General features: G+C 33.2%; 3 protein-coding genes and 1 long non-coding RNA gene across 6 annotated transcripts; 3 read left to right on the top strand and 1 right to left on the bottom strand.

Annotated features, from left to right (window-relative positions):
• The first annotated feature begins 118 nt into the window (after nucleotides 1-118).
• Nucleotides 119-4,524, top strand: LOC128884570 (centromere protein F-like). Of its 2 annotated transcripts, none has more exons than XM_054138038.1 (5): nucleotides 119-282; nucleotides 370-426; nucleotides 530-1,155; nucleotides 1,244-1,361; nucleotides 1,451-4,524. In XM_054138038.1, the coding sequence occupies exon 5, from the start codon at nucleotides 1,897-1,899 to the stop codon at nucleotides 3,286-3,288; it is 1,392 nt and encodes a 463-aa protein (XP_053994013.1). In that variant the 5' UTR covers nucleotides 119-282; nucleotides 370-426; nucleotides 530-1,155; nucleotides 1,244-1,361; nucleotides 1,451-1,896; the 3' UTR covers nucleotides 3,289-4,524. The 2 variants fall into 2 exon arrangements, with proteins under 2 accessions (XP_053994013.1, XP_053994012.1); XM_054138037.1 differs by having other exon boundaries at nucleotides 357-426.
• Nucleotides 968-1,696, top strand: LOC128878172 (uncharacterized). The gene is made up of 3 exons (XM_054126192.1): nucleotides 968-1,155; nucleotides 1,244-1,361; nucleotides 1,451-1,696. The coding sequence occupies exons 1-3, from the start codon at nucleotides 968-970 to the stop codon at nucleotides 1,694-1,696; spliced, it is 552 nt and encodes a 183-aa protein (XP_053982167.1).
• Nucleotides 4,525-4,661: 137 nt separating the features above from the next.
• On the top strand, nucleotides 4,662-11,812 carry LOC128884569 (protein dispatched). 2 transcript variants are annotated; one of them, XM_054138036.1, is made up of 10 exons: nucleotides 4,662-5,528; nucleotides 5,608-5,745; nucleotides 6,213-6,893; nucleotides 6,979-7,381; nucleotides 7,473-7,674; nucleotides 7,750-8,137; nucleotides 8,225-8,803; nucleotides 8,925-9,225; nucleotides 9,293-9,593; nucleotides 9,697-11,812. In XM_054138036.1, the coding sequence occupies exons 1-10, from the start codon at nucleotides 5,391-5,393 to the stop codon at nucleotides 9,974-9,976; spliced, it is 3,411 nt and encodes a 1,136-aa protein (XP_053994011.1). In that variant the 5' UTR covers nucleotides 4,662-5,390; the 3' UTR covers nucleotides 9,977-11,812. The 2 variants fall into 2 exon arrangements, with proteins under 2 accessions (XP_053994011.1, XP_053994010.1); XM_054138035.1 differs by having other exon boundaries at nucleotides 6,204-6,893.
• Nucleotides 10,117-13,675, bottom strand: LOC128884577 (uncharacterized). The gene is made up of 2 exons (XR_008459411.1): nucleotides 13,276-13,675; nucleotides 10,117-12,667 (listed from the first exon to the last, which is right to left on the bottom strand). It is a non-coding gene; the product is annotated as an uncharacterized LOC128884577 (long non-coding RNA).
• Between the last annotated feature and the right edge of the window lie 802 nt (nucleotides 13,676-14,477).

Here is a 14,477-nt window from a genome sequence, read left to right as displayed (position 1 = left end):
ATCATGCTAGCCTAATCGCCGTGTCCTCGTCTCTCCTGCAATTGTTGTATCGCCCTCTCTGTCCTTGTCTCGGAGTTACCTACTTTTTCCGCAACTGTCGCTGAAATCAACTCGGAGTTTGGCTCTGGCTCCTGCGCACCCTTAAAGTTGCGATTAGAGTGAGACCGTTAAGAAAACGCGAGAAAGAAGAGAATCAAACGATACAATGGGTAGTTCAAGGGTACTGTATTGTCTCGACCGATCCGGAGATGAAAAAGTGTGGAGATGGAGGATTTTGCTCCGGTGCGTATCCAGCTTCTGTAAAGATTTTAAATGGTAAAACTTGATTTTATTCTTACCGCAATTTATTTGATTAGATTACGTCCACAGATTGACTATATGTTTGATGCGGATTGCAAACACTATCAAAAGGGAATTTTTATTAAGGTATACTTATTATCATGGAAACTGATACGATAGTTATTTTGTAGTTAAGAAGATAAATATTAAATTGATCAACTTTATATGAAAGATTACTTTCATTTTTCAGAGTATCATATTTGGAGCTTTACAACGAAAGAGTCAACGATTTATTGAACAAAAATAATACCGATTTGAAGCTTAAAAAGGACAGTAACGGGCAAATAGTCCAGAATTTGTCCACAAATTGTCCAGAGAGCGTGATATCTTTGATGAAAAAAGGAGATAAACTAAGAAGAATTGGAGAAACTAATATGAACGAACGTAGTAGTAGAAGTCATACCATATTTAGAATTATAAGTTCACTTCGAGCCAAGCGTGCTTTGGAATACACTGTTTCGACAAATGTATATTTCTCACTTAGACAATTGAAAGCAGAGAAGTTGAAGGAGATTCAGAGGATGCTATACAAATCTCGCAATCGAATCTATTAGATCTCGCTGGTTCTGAAAGGGCACGACAAATGGGAGCAACAGGGGAAAGATTTAAAGAAGGATGACCCATTAACATGTCTCTGTCAACCCTAGAATTAGTAATCATGCAATTGAGCGAATCTCAAGATAGCCAGAAACATGTTAATTTTCGTGACAGTAAATTAACAAGACTGTTGCAGACTTCGCTTGGCGGTAATGCTATGACGGATATACTGTGCGCCGTGACTCCAGCTGCTTTGGAAGAAACTCAATGCACTTTGTCGTTAGTACATTGCTATCATAATTAATATAATATATTCCTACCATTCCTAATTATTACAAATTCTTAATTTTATTTTGTCAATTTTTAGGTTCGCATGTCGCGCTAAAAGTGTAAAAAACAAACCAGAAATTAACGAAGTTATGTCCGATGCAGCACTTTTGAAACTATACGCGAAACAATTATCGAAACTTCAAGCAGAATTACAGGTCTATAACTCGAATTTGTGTCGTAATAATTACTGCAACTCGTTGCATAAAATAGATTCGTAATTCCGTGAATTGATTTTCTTTTTCAGAGAATAAAAACAGAAAATCGCGTAGCAGAAGGTAAAGCAATGGAGTCGAAATTACAGGAAAAAGAACGCGTCAATCAGTTGTTGGAAGAGCGTATAGAATTGTTGAAGATGCGATCGTGTCTGGAAATACTACGAATCAAGAATCGTTCAAGTATAAATCTAAACGGAGACAAACATGGGGTGGTTCGGGATTATTTAATCAACATTTGCCTTCTTTTAAGCCTGCAACTGAGTTATCGCCTATAAAAAAAGTGTCTTACGAGAAGCCACATAACAGGAAGAGTATCATTAAGTCCGCCGATATAATAAATCAAACATTTCAAACGGCTTTCACCGATTTCGAATTGGAATTATTTGAAAGTGGAAGAGTTCGCGAAAGTAGAGAAGACGTTACCGACAGTGACGACGAATCGATCGCCACGAAACGTAATTATCGTGTTACATTTATGGATGAAGTATTAATCGCTAGATCCAAGGACAGTATAACACCAGAAAAAATTAATCTTAATATAACACCAGAGAAATGTGACACGGCAACTCAAATGATAAGTTATGAGATGTCTCCTACCACGCAGAAACATATTTTACGACAATGTATCGAAGATTTAACAAAGGAGTATGTGGAACTCTGTCAATTTACAGTTATGGAGAAGCAACTGATATGCCAACAAACAAAATGTAACGTTGAGAGTCTCGAACAGGATATAGAAACTCTTCGAAAGACTATTTCTTTACTGAAAACTGAGAATACGGAAATAGCTGGCAAATTAGCCACAGAACAAGAAAATGCAAAGAGGGCGGAGCTTGACTTTCAAAAAACAATCACAATTACAGTGGAGAAAATTAATTTGGAAAGCAATTTGGAAGCTTTGAGCGACGAACTGAAGTCCACGCGTTCCAGAATAACGGAAACTCGATGCGAGGAACAAATTGTTGCGACGTATCAAAATAAAATCGATAACTTAACAGCCGAGAACATCGAATTATCGACTACTATCGTAGAGAAGAATAACAAGCTTAAAAGTATTAAAGAAAGTAAGTCGCTCTTGTACAATGACGAATGCATTTATAAGGAAGAAGTAGCTGTTCTCGCACAAAAGAACGAATGTTTAGAATTACAGAATAACGAACTTTCTACGGATTTGATAGACAAAATAGAAGAAAATGATACGCTAAAGGAACGATGCGATATATTGCAAAACAAAATAGATCAATTTCAGTTAATGAATGAGAATTCTGTTGAGAATTGCGAGGATCATTTAAAATCGCAGAATAACACGTTGAAGGCAGAAATTGCAGAATTGAAAGCGAAAATGACGATACTTTCTGAAGGGAACACTAAATTTGCCAACAACTTGTTAGAACCAATGGAAGTTTTCGATCGCCCTAAATGTGAACAATTACGGGATACGTCGATAACATTCAACGACAGTATCGAGACTACAAATTATATCGACCAAAATATTGTACAAACAGAAAACCGCGATGTACTCGCGGGTATAGTTACAACGTTACAGGAGAAAATCGGTTACTTGACTCGCTTAAATAAAAAGCTTAGCGACTTGAAATTAACTACCTGTAGTCAGTACGCGCACTTGAGAAATTTGAACAAGAGTCACAGAGCCCTTAAACTCGAGAAGAAAGCTCTGACTCAGAAACTAGAGGACCTGCAAGGTAAATTAGATCGCAAGTGCGTAGATGTCGAAAGGTTGAAGGGAATAATCAGCCGAGAATTGAATTCGAGCCGACACGATGTTTCTGCGAACGTGAGTTTCGTGGACGGCGGAAACGTGAGCTTCGTCGAGAAGAGAATTCGGAATCTGAACGACGAGTTATAAACGTTAAAGGCAAATCATAATAAATTATCAATTCTGTACGAAGATAAGTGTAACGAGTTTACAGAGTTCCAGGTTCAGGAGAAGACCACGGATGCAACGAATACCGAGTCAAAGGACCGTTCGAGTGAGAGTAGACGCAGAATAGAACAAATACAGAATCATATCGACTTATTGCCAGACGATATGCACGAACTCAAGACGAGGAGCGTGGATTTCACTGTTACGCTCGGCGAATTGAAAAATGAAAAAGAAATGCTCTTGGATGAAATCGACGCATTGAAAGCTGCTAACGAGGAGCTACGACGGGAAGTATCTAGTAACGAGAACGCCTTGATAGAGAAAATACGAGTTTTCGAGAAAGAATTGTCTAACACGTGAATGGAGTCACGGCGCACAGTATATCCGTCATAGCATTACCGCCAAGCGAAGTCTGCAACAGTCTTGTTAATTTACTGTCACGAAAATTAACATGTTTCTGGCTATCTTGAGATTCGCTCAATTGCATGATTACTAATTCTAGGGTTGACAGAGACATGTTAATGGGTCGTCCTTCTTTAAATCTTTCCCCTGTTGCTCCCATTTGTCGTGCCCTTTCAGAACCAGCGAGATCTAATAGATTCGATTGCGAGATTTGTATAGCATCCTCTGAATCTCCTTCAACTTCTCTGCTTTCAATTGTCTAAGTGAGAAATATACATTTGTCGAAACAGTGTATTCCAAAGCACGCTTGGCTCGAAGTGAACTTATAATTCTAAATATGGTATGACTTCTACTACTACGTTCGTTCATATTAGTTTCTCCAATTCTTCTTAGTTTATCTCCTTTCTTCATCAAAGATATCACGCTCCTTGGACAATTTGTGATTTCTTCTTTATATTGTAAAACTATTAAAAATTAAGTAAAAAACGCTTGGCGAGACGATAGATTTACTTCCCCTGATTACGAAATGTATAATTATTATATGTTCTTTTCATTATTGTGCCCGAAAAACGGGAAAAACTATCTAGTAGTTCGCCTACTCTCCGTTGGTGGCGCCAGTTTGTCTTCATTGGTAACACCACGTTCGATCATATGTACTCGTAGATACGGCCTGTATACATGGATCTACGAATCGAAGTGAAGAAAAGATAACGGGAAAAGATGCTCTCATGTGATGTCACTAGATAATATTTCTAGATCATTCAAAACTATTTTATTTTGTAACCAATAGTTATAAATAAATAACTTTACTCTTGACATCTGTGTATTGTTTTTAGTATTTTTTTTTAAACGAAAACAAGTTATAAGGAAATAATAATATAAATTAAATTTAATATTTCAAAATTACAATTTCCAAAATACGTTATGATGAGTGTTATTCAAAATGATAAGAGTTAAAATTAATACAGTAGGATAGTGATGCTTTTAATCGATTGATCTAATATTGCAGTATTATTTTTTATTGCATAATGCATAGTAACAAAATATAAACACTTCAAAATATTATTTGATGAAATATGTACATAAGTATTTAGAGACATACGATAAATAAAGACATTGTTTTAAATTCGTCGTGTATTTTTACTCAAAAAGTGAATATAAAATGCAAATTTCTGGAAATTTGTCTTACGCCACTGCAAGTTACGTATATGTGCTTCATTACATATTCTTAGTTCCATGGATTGTTCCATTTGTTACTGCCTGTTATTGCCGATGTAAACACGTGTATGTCACCCCTTTAAGTGGGAGGTCCAAGTTGCTTTTAAATTAAGAAATTATATCGGGGCATTTCTTATAAAAAAAATTATACTCATTTATAAAGCATTGCGCAAAAGTCTATGTTCGAGTAGAGTGGCAATAAATTTATGATTTCTGTTACATTTATATCTAATATACAATTTGATACGAGTATACGAAGTGATTAAACGAACAAATTATAAATCCAATGGAAACTAATGCAAGAAAAGGGTACAACTGTACGAAGTATTAAATGATGCTATGACAACTTATGACTTGGACCACAATTGCGACGATATTGTTTTTATATTATTTGGTCTACATTACTATAATTTACGAGAAAGTATGACCTAAGTTAAGAGAAAGATAAAATATAATTATCAAAAATGGAAGTGTGGTTGTTTTCTCGTGTAATAGCTCATCATCCTTATACCATTCTAATGGTCATACTCATATTCTCTTCGACATGTTTGATTGTTCCTTTGGCTGTCAAAAAGTTCCCAGACTTCTCTGATCCTCAGTTAGTAAGTATATATAAATTACAAACAATTGGTGTACATGTATGTATATTTCTTGTTTAATTTATGTTTTATTTTTGTTAAGGGCTTTCAAGCAAGAGGTACAATGCTAGCACAACGGCTTATTGCTTGGCAAAATTTGATGGAAACAAGTAAACCAAGAGGACAGCTCACTGACAATCCTTTAGAATATTATAATTATGTGCGCCAATTAAATCAACAGGTAATTCTATCAAGAAATATAAATTAATACATTATATTAAGTAGGATTGGTTTTATAAAGCAAACAATGTATTGAGTCAAAGTACATCTTCCTAGGGTTATTTGAACAAAAAAAATGAAAAGGAAAGTTTTAAAAATTAATCAATAAAACAATTAATGTATCTCAGTTTAAAAGTAAAGAAAGTCTATTTTTAAGAAATCTGTGACTACAGTTATGTTTGACAGTAATTCAATAATAATATTATGTAATAAAATTTAATTTTATCTAGGTTCAATAAATATTCTTCTAAACTTAAATTCTTAGGCTTCATCTGTTTTTAATTTCTATTATCATTTAGAAGGTAATGTTTAAATTGGATGTTGGATCGGGACATTAGTAATCAAAGAATTGACCTTGATATTAAATGTTTATGTAAGTAATAAATTAATAATAAAGTAATTCATTGCAATACATTTTAGAATTTACAGAATCCTGTAAACATACAAAATCATAGCTGGATCAACCAGGGTATTATTAGGAAGAAACCTAAAAACAAGAAAAAAGGGGGGAAAAAATATCAAAAACAAGTAACTGATAAAAGATCAGAAACAGATCAAATTGATGCTAAAAACAAATGGGAAGAATTGTTAGAGTTGAAAAACAAAAATAAATTAAATGTGGTAAAGGACTATAAAAGTCAAGACCATATTGACAATGAGAATTTCTTTTGTAATTCACCATCTTCTGCGTATGCACGTGTCGTTATTGGCAGAAACTCTGAAGATACAAATTTATGGTCGATGGAGGGTGTATTAGCACAATGTTATATCGATGCAGAATTACGATCAAATGCTCACTTTCCTTCTTTATGTCAAATGCAAACAGAACATAATGGTCAAGAACAAAAATGTTGTAGGAGCTGGTCTCCAGCAAATTACGTTGCATTTTTATCTAATCGAAGTTCCTGTTTGGGTGTAACAGAAAATGATCTTAGTCGAGTAGAAACTCTTTTACAAAGATGCATTTATTTTTATCAAAACCTTCGCTTGACATCAAACTGTGCAGAAGATTTAAATTGTCAAAGGCATGTTCCAAGCGAATGTTATACACGTAATGCAGCTTATCATTTGCTACATTATTTATTAGATATTGAATTTATACCAGATCATGTAAGGCACTTAATTATTATATGATACAAAATTGCTATTTATACTGAAATATTTTGTAATAAAATGTTTAATATGTTTGTTATAGAAGCAGCAAACTCAGCAACATAACAATCAAACCAAGTTTAATTCAACATTGAAATATGTCATGATATTTCTGCCAATTGCTGAGAGCTCTGCTACTTTAAATTTTTATAAAGAATTAAACAATGATGGCTTATCTTATGGAAAATTCTGTATCAAAGGGATGCAGTTAGGTTTAAAAAGTACATTATTTGATCGATTGTTGGTATCAGACTCTGTTCTGTTACTTATTGGTTTTGCATTTGTAACAGTTTGCATATGGGCATATACTGGCTCTTTGTTATTAACTGTTACAACAATTATTGCAGTAATTTTCAGTCTTGGCATTTCATATGCATTGTACACTTTAGTTCTGCATATTCACTTCTTTCCGTTCATGAATCTGTTGGCAATTGTCGTTGCTGTAGGTAAGGATATGTAGAATATATATAAGTACAATTTAAAATAATGTATTTAATAACAGAATATGCAAAAAATATAATTTCATTTATTTTCAAGGAATAGGAGCAGATGACGTATTTATATATTGCAAAATTTGGGAGAGGGGAAGAGAACAAAAATTATCTAACGATGGATTAGTAAGACTAGTGCAGGAGACAATGAAACATGCTGTTCCATCTATGTTTGTTACATCTTTAACTACTGCAGTGGCCTTCTTTGCATCGGTTGTTAGTAATGTTACTGCTATCAACTGTTTCAGGTATATACTTACTTATGTAATAACTGCTTCAAAGTATTATATAAACTATATCTTATTAATAAATCGAATTTGTAGCTTATTTTCAGGAATGACTGTTATCGCGAATTTCTTTTTGATGATTACTTGGTTGCCAGCATGTGTAGTATTATCAGAAAAGTTCAACTTGAACGTTTTATCACCTGCAAATTATGTAGTACGAAAAATTATTCGACCTGCACGACTATTTGGACATAAAATATCGCTAGGATTTAATAACTTCCTAACGAAAACAGTAATTAATTTCCGGTGGTATTGGTTATTAAGTTTGGGTAGCATGGCAGCAGTTTGTTGTTTTACTGTTTTCCACTACCCAGGTTTACAATTGCCAGATACTGCTGAGTTCCAATTATTTGATAGTTCTCATACATTTGAACAGTATGATTTGATATATTCTCAAAAATTCTGGTTTGAGAAACATGAAACAGTATGTACAAATTATTATAGCAATTGTTTTAGTAAAACAGTTTTATTAAATTTCTCAAGCAATTAACAAAAGGCTTTATAATTTCAGATAGATAATGGAGATGTATTACCATTGAGATTTGTATGGGGCATAAAACCAATCGATAATGGTAACTATCTTAATCCTGATTTAACAGGTACACCAGAATGGGATGAATCTTTTGACGTATCACATCCAGACTCGCAATTATGGTTGGAACGATTTTGCCATAACTTGCGAGCTCAGCCTTTCTATCGTGATACCTTAGGACCTTTACTATCCAATTGTTTTATCGAATCATTACGTAATTGGATGAAAAGACGTTGCGAAGATCCCATCAACTCGCACATTAACTATATGCCATGTTGTGAAAGCAGTACATTTCCATATAATTCTAGCGTATTGCAACAATGCGCAGCTGAAGCTAATGCAGAATTATATCGCACACCTTCGTACTTATGGGCTCGTAATGGCGTTACTGGTGGTCTAAAATTTTTAAACGAAGCAAATCTCACACATGTACAATTTTCAAATGAGACTAATTCAGTGATAAGACCGATGGCTAAAATTAAAGTTTTAATTGTTGAATATGACAGTGTATATAACTACAGTCTTTCCTTCTCGAGTATGGATCAATTCTTTCATCAGGTACATATATAAAAAACATAATTTCACCTCTATCTTATATACTTTTAAAAAATGTTTAAAATTGGTAACTACTATATAAAACATGAATTTTAAAAATAATCAGGTAACTGTATTCTTGTAGGTGGAAACTTGGATGCAAGATCAACTAAAAAATGCACCATTGGGTATGCGAGGTGGTTGGTTTGTTAGTAAATTAGAATTTTATGAATTGCAGCGGACGTTATATGAAGGTACTCTTTGGGCAATGGGAGTTTCATTGATCTTAGCCCTTACAGTATTGGCCTTTGTGACACTTAATCCTCTTATTAGTCTATATGCAATTATAACAATTGGAGCAGCAATTATAGTAACAGTTGCTGGTCTGATACTATTTGGTTGGAAGTTGAATGTTTTAGAAAGTGTTGCCGTGTCAACAGCAATAGGTATTTACAAACATATTAACATTATTCTTTGCAAAATATATAATAATCATATGTGTATGTTTTTTAGGTTTAGCCATAGATTTTAGTTTACATTATGTAGTGAGCTATAGAGCGTGCAATTCTAAAGAGAGAAAAGATAGAGTGAAAACGGCTCTCACACAAATGGGTGGCCCAACTTTGATGGCTTCTCTTACGAGTGGAGCTGCTGGAGCTCTCATGTTACCGTCTTGTGTACTGGCATATATCCAAATTGGTATATTTTTATTACTTGTAATGGGCATAAGTTGGTTATATGCTACATTCTTTTTATGTCCGATGTTAGCGGTTATCGGTCCTTCGGCTCATTTTGCCCAGTTTCAGTATCCAAGGTAAATGTCTCAATATATAATTTTATATTTTCATTTGAATAGTCAAGAAAAGAAAATATTTGTATTTTCACAAATATAATTTTGTAACAATTAACGATCGCAGATTAAATGTATTATGGAAGTACCTTCGTAAAAATAAGCCTAGAAATGTGCCTGAAACAAGTACAGATAATAGTAGAATTAGAAGAAAAGCTAAAGGAAGAGGAATGTGGTCAGAATCTACTTTAAGTACATCTAGTACAGTATGTCAATTCCACTGTAATGAAATAGAAATTTTTACAAGACCACCACCGTCGCCATCGCTACCTCCATCTCCATCATCAGCATTACTTCATTGTGTGAGGATGGACGAGTGGGACACGAGGGAAAACACAATTAATTAGTTAAAGAGTTTTATTAAACAGGACGTCCACATGCTCCGTTTGATTTCACACGACGCCGTTTCTTTCCGTTTTCAAAAACCTGACTATGCATTGTAGCGCTCATCTATTCCGCTACTTCTTTGTACATACATACATAAATACTTACATGCATATGTCTTACAATTGAGATATATGGTCGTGATATTTTTGTTTTATTAGAAGATACTGTTGACAAAAGCTATCCTGATGTGACATATACTCCTCTATATTTTGAATTGATGAAGTTACTTATTTGTGTGTAACTTGTGTCCTATATAGAACTATGATCGTGTGTAACTGATGTGTTATTGGCTGTGTTTAAAATAGTCTTAAGATAATTATTCGTATATCTGTGTATTATTAACATTCATTGGGCTTCCTGTATCAGTTAGGCATGTAATATGTACACTGTATCCATTGTGATATGAGTAAGACTTCAGATGCCAAATCGCTTATTCTTTTATATCTTACAATGGGTTTTAATTGTCATGTTTTATGAACAGTACAAGCTACTCTTTATGATTATAAATGAAACTTTAATGTGGCAACTAAACTGATAAAGTATTACATTGTTAGACTTGCATTTACATATCTATGAATGCATTTTTACATATTTTTAGTATATAATTCATTTTAAAAAATCTTTTGTATTATTTCATGTATTTATGTTTTTTTTCTCATAAATTAAAAAACTGTTTATGTATCATTTATCGATGATATTAATTTTTGTATACCATAAGATATAATACAAATAATCTTGTTCTTAATTTTATATCTAGTTTAATACATTTCATAGGTCAATTTTCTATATTTCAATATTCGAACAAAGTATTATAAGTTTTTTATATAATTTTGTATTACAGTTTAATGTTCATAATATTGCTTTTATTGAGAATGTATTAATGTTACCACAGATTCTCAAATTTGTTAAACAAAATACTTTACAGAAACTTAAATTTTAAAATAAAATATTACTGTTGCATTAAATATACAGGGACGAATGAATTAATTTTGCATGAAAAAAGAAGGTAGTATTAACTTTATTATTCCCTGGATAATGCTTTCAAGCTTCTAAAATACAAGACGTGTGTAATGTGTCTGTAATTAAATTTAAGAATAAGTAATGGACTAAGGTGTCACATGTGTCATGATTTTGTTTAAAGATGACTTATGTTTGTAAAATATATAAACATACTAAAAGAAGACTGACAGACTTTTATCATTTTTATTAGTGGATGGTTCTAAGTATAGGAGACAATTTCGATAAAATATTTCATTCGCAAATACTTGTTTACAAAAGTATTCATTTTTTGGCTTAATTCAGATGTAATGGAGTAAGAAATACTCATGAAATCGTAGAATTTATGAAAGAATACTTTAATAAACTGGCTATTCAATTGTATTGCAATAATTTAATGTCATAATCAAGATGTGTAATGGTTCCAAATTTGTCAATAAAACTATAAAATTAGAAATTATTACTTGTAAGGCTAAGTGAGATTCAGCTTGGTCTCTATAAATATTTTATTATTTAACTTTCCGTGTGGGGCTTGCCCTAAACTACTTCCGAGAACTTTAGTACTTACAATGAGCTTTATCGTTATTGGTGGGTTTTTATTAATTGGTAGAATATACACGTGCTTTGGTAGGTTTTATTAGGAGGTAAAATACACACGTGCTTTCTATCCAGTGCTATGTGCAGCACCAAACATACGAATGAAGGAAGATCCTTCCGGTCAGCGCCACATGGATCCATAAAACAAAACGCATTCACACATTCGCCTAACGCGCTAACTTTGAGATTAGAATCCAACAATTCTACCAATTAATAAAAACCCAACAGTTATGTAATAAATTTATTAAACATACTTTGCTATTTATGTGACAAATGTTTTTTGATTTTTAACTCAATAATTTTTATATAAAATATTCGCAAACTACGTCAATTATATAACAAATCCTTTTGCGATGCTACAGTTTTTCACATAAAATATTTACTTTCGAAAACTAAAAATATACAGATTAAACTTAATTAGTATGAGATAAAAAAAATCGAACACTGAGTATTATAAGTTCAGAAAAAGAAATCTCTTTTAGGGTCGCAGCATTTCTAATATCAATAAAGTGTTACAGAATGAAATATAAATCCAGAATTTGTACAGGATAACTTCATGCTTTTAAGCAATTAAAAATGTACGTTTTTAAAGAGAATTTGTTATTTCGGCTATTGTACGTGTTTGTTCATCAATTATACAGATTTATTAAATAACGTATGTCAGAGATACTGATACAAATTATTGTATCTATATAGAATGCCTGGTCAATCGTTAATGTACCTACATGTGTATCTATATACGTTATGCGTGTGTTACAATATATTATATGTATAGTGAGCTTTTTATGTATATTAAATAACTACTTCATGCTAATATGCATATTTGTTAATGGTTCATCCTGCGAAAAGCTGTAATGAGTATGTGAACATATACTATAAAGAAAATATATCTTACTGTTGCATATACATAATAAATACCCAGATAGCACCGGACGTCCCATGGACGTCCATTTTATGTCCAGTTTACGTCCAAACGTCCGACGTCCGTTGTCGGACGTCCTTAGAACGTCCATGGGACCTAAATTTTGTACGTCTCAGGGATGTCCGCTCTGAATTTTCTAGATTTAGGGAAAAATACTTTTTTTTAAACAAAATAAATATTATTTATAATATAATATTTATTCAATATGTAGAACAGAATATTTTTTTCCGAATATAAAATACACTATTTACAATTGTTAATTAATATTAATTAATTAATTAATTAATATTATTATCCGAGATAGCACCGGACGTCCCATGGACGTACAGAAAACGTTCTGGGAATGTCCACATCGGATGTCCAAGGGACGCACATAGAATGTCTACGCCGGACGTCCCAGGAACGTCCTGCGATGTAACTGGGACGTTATCTGGACGTTCAAAGGACGTCCCGAACGTCCAGTACCGGACGTCTAATGGACGTACAGGGACGTCCCTGTGCTACCTGGGTATATTCTACTGTTACATATTTAGATATTAAATAAAGTAGTTTTTTTAATTTTTCTTTGCGTGAAGGGATATATACGTACATACATATATGTAAAAAAATATCGTATTCCTAATATTGAATAAACATTTTGTTTTACATGTTCAAACATATATTCTGTTGCGAATATCAGATAAATATGTGTTTTATCTACGGAAAAAAATATTCTGTTGCGAATATTAAATAATGATTGTATACCCAGATAGCACAGGAACAGGAACGTCTTATGTACGTCCATGGAACATCCGGTGCTGGACATTCCCAGAACGTTTTCTGTACGTTCTCTGTACGTCCATGGGACGTCCGGTGCTGGAAATTTCCAGAACGTTTTCTGTACGTTCTCTGTACGTCCATGGGACGTCCGGTGCTATCTAGGATAATAATATTAATTAATATTAATTTACAATTGTAAATAGTGTATTTTATATTCGGAAAAAAATATTCTGTTCTACATATTGAATAAATATTATATTATAAAGAATATTAATAAATAATATTTATTTTGTTTAAAAAAAAGTATTTTTCCCTAAATGTAGAAAGTTCAGAGCGGACATCCCTGGGACGTCCAAAATTTAGGTCCCATGGACGTTCGTAGGACGTTCCGGCCGGACGTCCGACAACGGACGTCAGACGTTTGGACGTAAACTGGACATAAAATGGACGTCCATGGGACGTCCGGTGCTATCTGGGTAATCATAATCAATAAAAACAATTTAATTTTAAATGAATTAAATTAAACGCCTATACAAATTATATGCCTACAAATTTCGAACCCGGAAGTTTTTTTTAGTGACGTGGCGTCTAAAAAATTTCTTAATAAAGATTTTACTGTATTTAAATCTAATCTAGAGTCGCGGTAGCGTCTCAACGCCAAGTACATGAAAAAATAGCCTCCTCGTATATGCCTGGCGCTGGCGCTACCGCGTATCTTTTACTCGAGAAAACGCGATTCCAACCTAACCCGAAACTTCTGTCATTAATATCTCGTCACGCCTGCTGTATTTTCTAAATCTAAAGACATTTTTCTTATACAAATCACACATAAGCTTTCGAATAAAACCAAAATCAATAAAATCGGTCCACCAACGACAGAGATATCGTATTATCATATCATGACTGTGTCAAAAACTGCAGCATTTTTCTTTTCCTTTGACAAAAAAATTTTCGTCAACACTTAGCCAATAGGAACTAAGGCCGTTCGTCGATTCGTCGAGTCTCGGAATCAGTCGGCAAGGCTCATCGGTCGAAATTGTAATTATGGCTGTCACTCATGCCGCTCGTTCATTTCTAACCTGTAACTGTCAGTTTGGATTTGTAACATTTGGTTTCTTGCAACAAGACATTTTGACATGCATTGTGCGTACTTTTGAAAACTTAAGGGACTGAATCTGGTATTGTAA

Source organism: Hylaeus volcanicus, chromosome 1 (genome assembly GCF_026283585.1).
Source record: "Hylaeus volcanicus isolate JK05 chromosome 1, UHH_iyHylVolc1.0_haploid, whole genome shotgun sequence".
NCBI lineage: Eukaryota > Metazoa > Arthropoda > Insecta > Hymenoptera > Colletidae > Hylaeus > Hylaeus volcanicus.
This window is presented reverse-complemented; position numbering and strand designations above follow the sequence as displayed.

Bases quoted from the DNA above. Each gene is read 5' to 3' on its own strand.
- LOC128884570 (XM_054138038.1), top strand. From the start codon at position 1,897: ATGGATGAAGTATTAATCGCTAGATCCAAGGACAGTATAACACCAGAA.
- LOC128878172 (XM_054126192.1), top strand. From the start codon at position 968: ATGTCTCTGTCAACCCTAGAATTAGTAATCATGCAATTGAGCGAATCT. The intron at 1,156-1,243 runs GTTAGTACATTG...GTCAATTTTTAG, and splicing joins GAAACTCAATGCACTTTGTC to GTTCGCATGTCGCGCTAAAA. The intron at 1,362-1,450 runs GTCTATAACTCG...TTTCTTTTTCAG, and splicing joins AACTTCAAGCAGAATTACAG to AGAATAAAAACAGAAAATCG.
- LOC128884569 (XM_054138035.1), top strand. From the start codon at position 5,391: ATGGAAGTGTGGTTGTTTTCTCGTGTAATAGCTCATCATCCTTATACC. The intron at 6,894-6,978 runs GTAAGGCACTTA...TGTTTGTTATAG, and splicing joins TTGAATTTATACCAGATCAT to AAGCAGCAAACTCAGCAACA. The intron at 8,804-8,924 runs GTACATATATAA...GTATTCTTGTAG, and splicing joins TGGATCAATTCTTTCATCAG to GTGGAAACTTGGATGCAAGA.